Genomic DNA, 12,068 nt, shown 5'->3' on the forward strand with positions numbered 1-12,068 from the left:
CAGTATTGTTTCAAAGACCCCACTAACTGCTTCTCACTCTCGAGAGTCAGAGCTAAATCATCCAATGGCCCCTCTCTCGTAACACACGCATACAGGGCAGGGGGAGAAAAATAAACAGATATTTAGAGTTCAGCGTAGTAATTGACATTTGAAAGCTGTCCTGGAGGGAACCTAACTGGGCTGGGCTTGGGGGTGGGGCTTGGGTCAGGATGGTCTTCCCAGAGGAGAGGTTATCAAACAAAATACTGAAGGGTACATGGGAGCCAGAAAGCCAGGAGAAGACAGGGTTCTCAGGCAAAGAGTGCATCCAAGGGTGGGGACCGGAGAGCCCTGTGCACAGAGGGAGTTTGGAGTGTTCAGATCAACTGTGCTCTAGGAAATAAGTCTAGGGGTGGCATCAAGAAAACCCAAAGAGACTTATATGAATATATTAGGAACTTAAAAGGCGGGAAGTGACTTTTATATGTTCTCTTTAAAAGTTCAGCGTACCTCTCTGAAGGAATAAGGGTCTCTCTACTTTTTTTCCCTGTCTTTCCCTCTTTCTTCCCAGAATACCATAATAATATCTTAATGATCAGTTCTTTCATATCACCAAATATTTTCTGGCAGAATTCAAATGTGAAATGGCCCCCAATCTCAAATGCTTTTCCAGTTTGTGAAACTGAATGAGGATTGCCTCATGGCCACCCAGCTCTCTTTTTCCAGTCCACTCTCTTGTGTGCGCCTGGCGTTTTCACCCAATCCCATAATCTCTCATTCTAATTACAGTCCTCAAGAAAGGCAGTCGCTTTCTAGAATGTGTGCCCCCATCCATAGTGGGCTGCACACTGGGACCCCCAGGGCTCAGGACTGACACCTAAGGAAAGAGAGCTAATGCAGAGGGTACCCGTGGCCAGAGGCCCATCGGCTACATCCCAGGCTGGTACTATCCTCTCCACATCTGCCTGCTCTAGTGGCTGAGATCAGAAATCACATGGTCCTAACCTTACCATTCAACAAACAGGAACCAGGGGCCTATTGCCCAGCTCCCCAAAAGCAGGAGTCTCAGAGATGGGACTTAACTCCAGAATATATTATGGCTCTCTTTAAATTATGTGTGTGTGTGTGTGCATGTATGCCTCGGCACATATGTGGAGGTTCAGAGAACTCACAGGTGGTGGTCCTCTCATCCCACCATTAGTCTTGGGGATGGAACCTAGGTCATCAGGCTTAGCTGCAAGGCCCTCTATCTACTATGCCAGCTTCCTCTCTCCCTATGAATCTCTTTGATCCTTGCCCCTAATTTTTCCTCCTTATAGTTTATTTGGTGAACCAGCCATATTGTTTTGCAGTTTTACAGTCCATATTTTACTTTTTATGTCCCTGTGGTATACTTTACACAGTCTTCTTAAAAATGAAACTCAGAAAATTAGGACAAAGAATATGCTATTCTGAAAGAGGATTAAGTTTTTTTTATTAGTTTATGGTGGTTATATATTAAAACAACATGCTCTTCCACAGAGCATGTTTCTAAATGAGATTTTATCTGTGCTTCCAATGACATGGCTTTTTAATGTGAATTTTATCACAAAATAGGTGACTAAAAACAGCTCTGTACCCACAAAAGGCAAACCACTCACAAGATTCATAGTGCATGGCCCTTGACAGTGTTATTATAATGGAATGGAAATGCTCTTTGCAGATACTTCTGGAAGCTGCAGCTAGCTAGTTACCCTAGCCATCTGCTACTGCCCTGCACAGCTCAGCAGTCTGGGCCTCTAGGAGCCTGGGAGATCTGTGCCGTGGCCTTTCCCTCCACCTCGGAGCCTCACTTAGAGGATTCTTGGCTTTACTCTGTATTTATGACTCTGTCAGAAGCCTCTGATGTCCAGAATGCTATAGCCATACATGGCTCTAATCACTCCTTTTACCATGACAGTCTCTTGGACTGTGTGTGTCTGTGTGTGTGTGTGTGTGTGTCTGTGTGTGTGTGTGTGTGTGTGTGTGTGTGTGTGTGTAGCCTTGGTTGTTCTGGAACTCAGAAATCTATCTACCTCTGCCTCCCCCAATTATTGGAATTAAAGGCATATGCCATCACCACACAGCTGAAAATTATATTTTTAAAATTAGTAAAGTCAGTTCAGTGGGATTTTGTGGTATCAGTGTTCAAACCAGGAAGGAAATGACAATTGCTCTATAATACATGTTCTTTGTTGGGCCTGCATTAGTTCTCAGACAGATAGCTCTGGCAAGATCTGTCTTTTAAGGGGAGGAAAGGTAGAGACAGGGTCTGGATATGTAGGCTGGAGAGGCCTCAGGCTTGTAGCAACCCTCCAAGGTCACCCATGGGCTGAGCACCAGTCTGGGCTCTCGCGAGGGTTGGGCGAACCTCCACATTGCACCCACAGTCTCCTCCTGGCAGAATAACTGAAGATTTGTATTCACACAGAATTTCAGAATTATCTGCTTGGTAGATTAACACTTTTGGAGAAAGTACAGCAGGAAAAAACAAGGGAGCAGGAAGATTTGAAAGCCAGTTTTCTGCAGATTCTTTTCAAGCTAGGAGAATGGGTCTCAGCATAATCCATACCTTATTTAATTCTTTCTCGTGATTTGCTTGGTCCGAGACCCCTGAAAACAATTCTTTCCTTTTCCTTTCTGGTTCTTTCATAGTAGAAGGGGCAAATGAAGATTCAAGTCTACAAGTTAAAAATAAAGCAGCTTTGCTTGGTGAACTGGTAATTACATTGTTACTCTAGATCACTGGAAGCTGTAGAGACAGGATGCACAGCTGTTGAGGGACACGTCTCCATATGGTAAGCCGGAACCAATCTTTACAACACAGAGTAGAGCGCCAGGAGAAAGAAGGGCAGGGGCAGCAGCTACCGGAAGTTAGGCGAGGTCACCACTGTAGTCTTCTGTGAGTCAGTAGGAGTCACCTGTGAGTATGAGAGGCTCTCCAGAGACATTCTGAGGGCGTTAAACACCACAGCCCCAAATCTCAGCAATGGCGGAAAAAGATTGGAAAGAAAGGATCTCTCAAAAGGTACAGATTCACAGTGGTTGTCCTGAGGTTATGGGGCTTGAGGGGGGGGGGGCTTCTAAGCCTGACTGAGCTTTTTGACCACCACAGTTATAACCCCTCCACTCCCACAATCATGTTTACTTAGAACAACAGAGTGTGTGTGTGTGTGTGTGTGTGTGTAATCACCACAGTTGTGTACTCAGCCTTTCTGTGAATGTCACTCTCTCCCCTGTGCACACAAGTGAACATGTTTCTCATATGATCAGTGTACACATTACATATTTTTTGTACAATTAGAGTACACACTATGTATTATGTTTCCTATATGATCAGAGTATACACTACATATTTTCCCAAATCATCAGAGCACACATTATGTATTATATTTCCCATATAATCAGAGCACATGCTACATATTATTTTTTCCTATATCACCAGAGCATACACTACATGTTATTTCCCAGTGTCCTTGTGTTTCTCACTGAGCAATGGCTTGTATTTTCAGTGCTTCTTGAAAAGCATCCATTTCCAAAGTAGTCTTAAAATTTCTTACTAAGTCAGGTTGGGAAGCGAGCAAAGAATGGTCTTGTTTCTAGATACCCCGCGAGCATTCCCAGGATGGCTCTGCACTGAACTGACCACTGATGTTTTGTGGTGAACGCGCACAGTTCAATGAGTGGGCAATTCCTCTGTGGACAGGTAAGAAGAAAACGTGATCCTGCTCAAGCAACTAGACAAAAGTATCGTTTTTCTTTAGGGCATGGAGTTATTTCTTAATGATGCAAACCATGACATTTCATGGTGCTCATGCCCTCAAGGAGGGAATGGAAAAGCTAAGACAATTTAATATCATAGGGAAAGGCTCTGGGAATGCATCGCTGACCACTGCACTGCTGCCCCCTGGCTGCTTTGCCTTAGTAAGCCATAAAGAAGAGGGAGAGTCCAAGTCAAAGAAACCCGAGAGACCAGATGGGCAGCAGCCACGGAAGCCACACTAAACGGCTATGAAAACTGCAGTGGGAAAGACGAAGGCTCCGGAGGCTCACCCTCCATGGAAAGCCATGATGCTCAACGCCCAGCATCTCAGGTCTCAGAATGTGACGTCTGAGGGAGTCCCTCCAAAGGAGAAAGGCATAGTCTGAAGACCAAGATGTTCATACAGTTTGACAGAGGAGAGGGAGTAGTTTGTACTGACCAAATATGCCATAGCCATGCATTGAAAGAAAGTTGGCTATGTCTAGACTGGACATTATTAGTTTTGTGGTACTGGCTACACTAGAACTCACTATGTAGACCAGGCTGGGCTAGAACTTACAGAGGTCAGCCTGCCTCTGCCTCCCTAGCGTTGAGATTAAAGACCTGCACCACCATGCCTGGCTTGACTTTGGCTTCTTTTCCCCAAGGTTTAAAAATTTTGTTTTTATATTTTTAAAAATTTATTTAACTTTTTAAATGTGCACTGGTAGGGGGACAAGGGTGTCAGATCCCTTGGGACTGGAATCACAGACAGTTGTGAGCTGCCATGTGGGGTGCTGGGAATTGAAACCAGGTCCTTTGGAAGAGCAGACAGTGCTCTTAACCACTGAGCCATCTCTCCAACCCCCCCCAAGGTTTATTTTTATTCCATGTATATGGGCATTCTGCCTGCCTGCATGTCTCAGCACCATGTGAATGTGTGCAGTGCCAGCAGAGGCTTGGAACTAGAACTTCGATGGTTATGAGCTGCCATGTGACTATTGGGAATTGAACCCAGGACCTCTGGAAGGTCTGTCATTGCTCCTAAGCACTGAGCTGTCTCTCAAGGTTACCGTGTCCTACAAGTTTGGAGGAATTATTACTGCCTGCAAAGCAATAACAATTATCTTTCAGTAAAATACCCTCGATCATTTAGCTATTCATATATTTTAAAATCCTATCATTTGTTTCATGAGCTTTCTGATTCTCAAAAGAACGTTCCACACCAGTGAACTGTTATAGTTTCTTCAAAACATCACACACTGAGACTTTGCAGAAGACCCACTTTTTGACGCATTTGCACTATGAAATAAATGCCTGCTCTTAAGGAGGGAAACAATCTGTGTTATCAGTAACTTAATAAAAGAGATTTTATTTTAAATTGTGTGTATGTATGTGCATCTGTGCACATGAATGCAGATGCCCACAGAGGACAGAGGCATGAGGTCCTTGGGAACTGCAGTTATAAGCGGTGGTGAGCCACCTGACATGGGTGCTGGGAACTGACCCAGGGTCCTTTGGAAAAGGAGTAAACTCTCTCAACCACCGAGCCATCCCTCCAGGACAAGCAATGACTCTCTATATGGAGCTACAGGTCATGAGTGCAGACGCACAGTCACTGCACCACAGCAAGTGAAAAGGTTAGCATCAGGCTTATAGGCAATCAAGGTAGAAGCAATTAGAATAAAGAATAAACCCCATTTCTCTGCAAATCTATAATCAGACACCAGCTCTACCCTATTGTTTCTATGGCAATCCGAAAGAATGCATGCTAATTAAACTTTATTCCAGTCCACCCATGAAGCCCTTGAACACACACACACACACACACACACACACACACACACACACACACACACACACACCCTGCTTTGAGAAGCTTCCCTCCAGTCGTCCAGTGTGAGAACTGTACCTTTTCCTGTTGTCTTGAGCAGTTTGGCATTCTCCCATTTTCAACAGCTCCCTATGCAAGTGCAGTCGCTCCATTTCTATAATCCTCAGGAGATCGTCCCGTGACTGTAACTCATTCTTCACCTCTGACAGTCCTGCTTCCATGGCCTGCAGTCACAATGTTTTTTTGATGTTCACTTTAGAATTATGCTGTACAATACGTCAGAAAAACAACATCTAACCCCCCAAACAACTCGAGACCTGGTCATCGCTCTTGGTGGCCCACCAGATCCACTGCTGAAACATATACTCTGACTGCAAGATACAGGGAGATCAAACCGATAACTTCCTCCCTGCTGGACAGCTTTCACAGTGCCAGGATGTGCTACACGTGCTGTCATGGGAGAAAAATCATCCATGCTATCACCCAGTGGTAGACTCTGCACACTGCCCACATAGCCCGCAGCATGTGCTGCTAGGGCAATAGTGGCATAGGTACTATGGAGGTAACCAGTCACACTCTGATTGGATTTGAGGCTTGCTCTACAGGAAGGAATTCATTAGTTCATGGGTGATGGGGGATCTTAAGATCTAAGGAAGAGGCATCTACTGCTACTTTGATAGGCAGACATGTTGTTAAACTGCTTTCTAAATACTGTGGTGCTCTCAACGTGGTCAGGAAAGCTTCCCTTTTTGCAGTGAGTAGTGATTAATTCAGAAACTTGTTACTGGTCAAAATGCTGAAAGGACGTCACTGTGGGTGCACAGCCTTCAATGGGACATTCTATCAGCCACCGCACCCCTCCCCCCCCAGGCTCAGGAAATACTGTGGAAGGAAGAGTGGCAGAGCCAGAGGACGAGGAAGAATTCTTTGGCGTGATGGCCTGTGGACATGGCATCACTGTTCCAGTCATGAACGCACAGCTGCTATGGTCACCTGTGCAAGATAGGGCCTGTTACCATCCTCACCATTCCTTGAGGAGTTACCGGTACTTAATGGCTGCTGTGGAAGGGGAAGTCATTTTCTCCCATGGTGTAGCCACAGGCAAGTTGGCCGTGCATCAATAAATAAGTCCACATGCATGCCCATGCAAATAATTCTAATGAAACCCAGAAGGTAGATCATTCTCTCTCTCTCTCTCTCTCTCTCTCTCTCTCTCTCTCTCTCTCTCTCTCTCTCTCTCTCACACACACACACACACACACACACATGCACACACACTCCCTCATCTCCTCTCTCTCACACACTCATAGCACAATCACATACTCCTCTCTCACACACACTCACATACACACACTCACTCACACATACTCATTCCCCATTTCTTTCACATATACTCACACACACACACTCTCACACATATTACTTCCCCCCTTTCTCTCATACACACATATACTCACACTCACAAACATACTCTCTCTTATACACACATACATACACAAGCACTTTTTCTCACATGCACACACTCACACAAACAGAGACATGAAGTAGAAAGAGGTCTTGTTAGAAAGAGGGATACAGTGGGAGGGAGAGGGGTCTGAGAGAGGGTAATAGTGCGTGAACATGAACAAAATTCGCTGTATACATGTATGAAACTGTTAAGTAATTTAAAAATTAAAAAAAATCAATGCCTATAAATCAACATACTTAATTTGAAGTAAAGCATGTTTACTCGTTTATTTTCTCTGCCTTACAGGATTCCATTCCACCTTTCATTCATTGGACAAATCTTCAGTGAGCTCCCACTATGTGCTCTGTGACACAAATACCAATTGATCTGAGTGCCCACCACTCTGGATACAAAGAACAAACAGCCAAACCACATCAATGTGGTCACACTGTGTGTGAACCTGAAGCAGCAGTCAAGTTTGAATAAAGTACAGAGTGTGAGCTCTAATCAATGCTGGCACTTTCTGGTTAATAAAATAGTAAGAAAATGACAGATAACTTCATGACCGAAGCCACCAGTCGGCTTTTCTGGCAAAGCTGGCAACATGATGCATTAGGAGCCCTCAGTCCCTTCCTGCCCCATGACAGTCAAGCGGTGCTGAAGTAACTAGGACAAGCATTGACCCTGTGGGTCCACGAGAGTCTTGAGCAGTTCAGAAGTGAAAGGAGGAGAGAGAGCATTGTGATTTTGGATGTGGGGAACATCAGAGCCTGGTGTCCATTGTTGGAAGCAAGCAGGGAGTGGTCATGTGTGGGGGGTGTGGTGAGGCATGCTGGCATCCCTTGGCAGTGCTGTGTACCCATTTCAGGCTCATGACCATGGCCTGCTGGATGATCTGCTGCGGCAGTGTTGGCCGTTCCCTAGGGATCGAAGGTACCACACACTATGTGGCTCCTGCAGCTGGTTTCCTCCCTCAGTAAGCTCCCAAGGTTCATCCATGCAGTACCACAGCTATTCCCATTTCTGGCTGAATTATATCCCATTATGTGGGCGTGCCACATTCTGTTCTGTCCACCAGTTTATGGGTATTGTGGGTTGGTTCTGCTTTTGGGAATCATGAGCAATGATTCCACTTAAATGAGGGAAGTTCTCAGGAACTTTTCTTAAAACAAAAAGCCTTCAGTTATACATCTTCCCCAAGGGTTGTTTGGCCTGGGTTTAGGAGGGGACCAATTACAATACTTAGCCACATATATTCTTGGTGACTCAGAAATAAGTAAGTATAAAGACAGATTCAAAATGGTGTCTTATGAGATTAGTTTAGATACTCTCTGTTTTGAACATGGGATTTTTCAGATGGAGCTATTAGTTTCAAAACCTAAAGAGACGTAAAACAAGAAATTATACAGTAGAAAAGCCATTTTTTGTTAATGTAAATGTCACCGTTCTTTTCCCAGGTGAAGGAGGGCAGCCTGGGCTATCAAACAATGCAGTGGGCAGGAAGTGGGTGTGTCTTTTCTGGGGGTGAGAAGTGGGGAAGCCCTAACTCCAGGCCAATGACCTACAGTGTCAGTGACAAGAGTGGTCTGTTCCCTGTTACTAGGAACCAACTCTCTGTGGTGCCAAGCATCCAGGAGAAGCATGCTATTTAAAGATCCAGAGACATAGGTGTGCGAATGTTAAGATGGAAACATTCCATTGTAAGAATTGGTGATGGTGATTTGACAGACGCAACATAGGTTGTAGTTGATGGCATTATGTAAATGGGCTGCAGACGCTCAAGAGCAACGGGGAGAATTTGTTGATATTGATCAAGCTAGAATTATCTTCTTGGCTTTGTATTCGATAAGCCTGAGTTGACATAAGAATTGATTTTTAAAACTAGAATGTAGTTTTGAATCGGTACAATTTTGTATGAAAGTCAAATCAAGTATTTGCAATGTGCCAAATATCCAGAAAATGATTTTGTTCTTGGGACACTTTTCAAGCATGCCTGGAACAATTTAAGCACTGGAAGGTCCCCTTAACTGGGATATTTCATGAGATCTAAATATCGTCAGGCACTTAGCACTAGAATGCAGGTGTGCTGTAGTGTAACATACACAGATTTTTGATGGCATACTATAAAAACTAAGATATTTCATTAATATTTTACCTCTTGATAACATTTTAAGTGACAATGTTTTGATACACACACATGTATTGGCTGAATAAATATACCACTTGCAATGAATCTACTCATTTCTCTATCTTTATCTAGCATGCATGGCGCCCTGTACTTTATCCTTGGCACTGCAGAAACTGAATATGTTAGTGCACACCCCAAATCCCTGTCCAGGAAGTAGAGGATGAAAAGTTCAAGGTGATCTTAGACTATACAGGGAGTTTGAGGGCAGCTTGAGCTACATGACACCCTATCTCAAAAATAAAAATGATGAATCGGGTGCATCCTTGGAATCCTTGTCAGTACTCAGGGAGGCAGAGGCAGGCAGATCTCTGTGAGTTCGAGGCCAACCTGGTCTACAAGTCAAATCCAGGACAGCCAAGGCTACACAGAAAAAAATCCTGTCTGGAAAACCAAGAAAAGAAAAAAGAAAAAGAAAGAGAGAAAGAAAGAAAGAAAGAAAGAAAGAAAGAAAGAAAGAAAGAAAGAAAGAAAAAACAAAACTCAGTAACAAAGACACCAGAGTTTAAACTAGATCTACGGTTAGATTATACTTTTCTTGGACAGAGTTGCTCTAGTTCTTAGCAATATATTAACAAGCAAATGAGAATTTAAATTTCCCAGCATAGATGTTTGAAAGACGCAGAACCATTTATTTTTGTCATTACTCTCTAGTGGGGAACGCTGCATACTTGAGAACACGAGGGGCGTGTGGCATAGTAAATAATCCTGTGCACTGGGATATGTGTGCTGACACACTGCAAGGTTGTAGAAAGACAAATGATGATGTCCCTTGAGAAGACGCAGACCCAGCTGCTATCAGAATGTGCTGCAACATATTAAATTGCATCCATCCAAATAGGAATAGTTGTCTTTCTGCATTTGCATGCAAGATGTGGAACGTTCTGTCAGGTGACTAAAACGAGAGGACAACTTTGGTTTTTTTTCAAATGCAGATTCTTCCAATTTTATTTATCTCTGGTTATTCTTAAATAGCAAAATGCAAATTTTGAAAAACAAATCCAGGGCTTATCTGCTTAGTTCGGGACATGCCTAATGCTCTGAGAGGAGCAGTGATTTCAGACCTTCAAATGAACTAACAGACAGTGGATTCTTGGCATTCCTGCAAGCACAAGGAAGGGCAGGTCATGAGCGACACCCGGAAATGAAACAGGGTAGAATAAAAAGGCAGGGCTCTTGGTGCTTTTCTCAAAGAGAAAGCTGAAATTACTTTAAAATATATTTTTTATTTGGGAACAGATTTTTTTCTCTTGAACATGCTCCTCTTTAAGTTGGCTTGCTTTTCAATAATGTAGTGTGTGTGTGTGTGTGTGTGTGTGTGTGTGTACTTGCCTGTGGCATGAGAGTGCACGTGCATGTTTGTGGAGGCCAGAGGTGGACCCTGAGCATCTCCCTCTTGTTCTATTTTGCTGAGACAGGGAGACGGGGTCTTTTGATGAACGCGGAGCTGACTATTTACACGGTCTGGCTAGCAAAGCTCTGTGGAGCCTCATGTCTGTCCCTGCTGGCTCAACAGGCACTGCAGGGAACAGTCTTGCAGGGACCAAAGCCAACAAGAGCCCAAGAGGACACAAAACACAAAGTCCTTGCAGTGTGAGCTGAAGCCCAGGGCAGAGTATTTTGGAAGGACCTAGAAAAATAACAAGCATAGTCATTGAGTGAAGATCTTGGTGCAGGCTCCGGCTGTGGAGACAGCAGTGAAATGTGTGCTTGAGTTGTCTTCAGATAGAAGGTGGGACCTATGTCCCATCCCAGACAAGGAGAGGAGCCTGCTGGACCCAGAAGTTGTGCAAATAGCTCTCACAGGCAGGTGGGCAACTAGCGAACCGAATACTAGGAGACCCTGGGCAATCTCCGTAAGGAGAAGGGCTGATCTTAGGCTATGATGGGACCAGAGGAAATGCCACCACACCTATCCTATGTTTACAGGATGTCTGGCTTCTTCAGTGTCTACTATTTTCAGCTTAATCTGGTCTGTTTGTTTATCTGTATATTCCAGCTCCTGCTAGAATAATGTCTTTCTCCAGAAAAAGCTGGAGTTCAAGATGGCGGACACACAGTTCTCTTAGAAATGCCACTGGAAGAGAGAACGTGGGGGCCTTAAGATCTGTCTCCTCTCCAACTCAGGGCAAGAGCAGATGTTGATGTAGACATTTCAGAGCAGCCCTGTAGGTGGCACAGCAGTGTCGGGAAGGAGAGGCTGGCCCAGGACTAAGAAAGGATGCTGAGAGTGGACGAGCAGATGATACAGGGGCAGGGTATCTCAGAGACGTGGTCTGCCCGGGGACTGTGCTTTAGGATGGGGAGAAGTGAGAGGAGTTGAGGAACGGGTGAACCGAATGAACAAAGCGGTAGAAAGAAATGTTTGGAGGTGGGGAAAGGAGGAATGGAAGCAGAGAAAGGCAGGTAAGGATGCCTCAAGTGTCTGAAGGCACACAGGAAGGGGTGAGTATGGGACCAGCAGTGACTGATTTTGAAGGATGCTGTCCCCAAACCTCTCTGTTAATTGCAAAAAGTAGAAAGAAAAAAAAAAAAGCTGGTTTAAGGAAGACAAAGCCATCAGTCATCAATCCAATGATGCTACCGTGATCGTCAGTTCTGGAAGCTTGCTCAATGGAGGCTTAGGACCCCATATGGACCAGATATTGATGATTTCCCAAAGGCCTGTGTGCTGCAGGCTTAGTCTCCAAAGAGTTTCTGTGGGCCAGGTGCTTGAACCTTTGGGAGATGGGTCCTGTGGACACCCCAGCCTGTCCTCCTTTCCCTTAGCTTGTGGGCCATGAGGTTTTGGTCTATCTTACTCTCCTGTAATGATGTTCTGCCCTACAGGGCTGAAGTAACCAGGCCCCTCCCAAACCTTGAG

General features: G+C 44.6%; 1 protein-coding gene across 1 annotated transcript in view; it reads right to left on the reverse strand.

Moving 5' to 3' along the window:
• Positions 1-12,068, reverse strand: part of Deup1 (deuterosome assembly protein 1) — a 63,026-nt gene that overhangs the window by 25,686 nt on the left and 25,272 nt on the right. The window contains exons 7-8 of the mRNA XM_051155765.1: positions 5,652-5,797; positions 2,570-2,678 (exon numbers count right to left, since the gene is read on the reverse strand). Of these exons, the coding sequence (XP_051011722.1) occupies positions 2,570-2,678; positions 5,652-5,797 (255 nt within the window). The remainder of the gene's footprint in view (positions 1-2,569; positions 2,679-5,651; positions 5,798-12,068) is intronic.

This window comes from Acomys russatus, chromosome 14 (assembly GCF_903995435.1).
Source record: "Acomys russatus chromosome 14, mAcoRus1.1, whole genome shotgun sequence".
In the NCBI taxonomy this organism is placed as follows: Eukaryota; Metazoa; Chordata; class Mammalia; order Rodentia; family Muridae; genus Acomys; species Acomys russatus.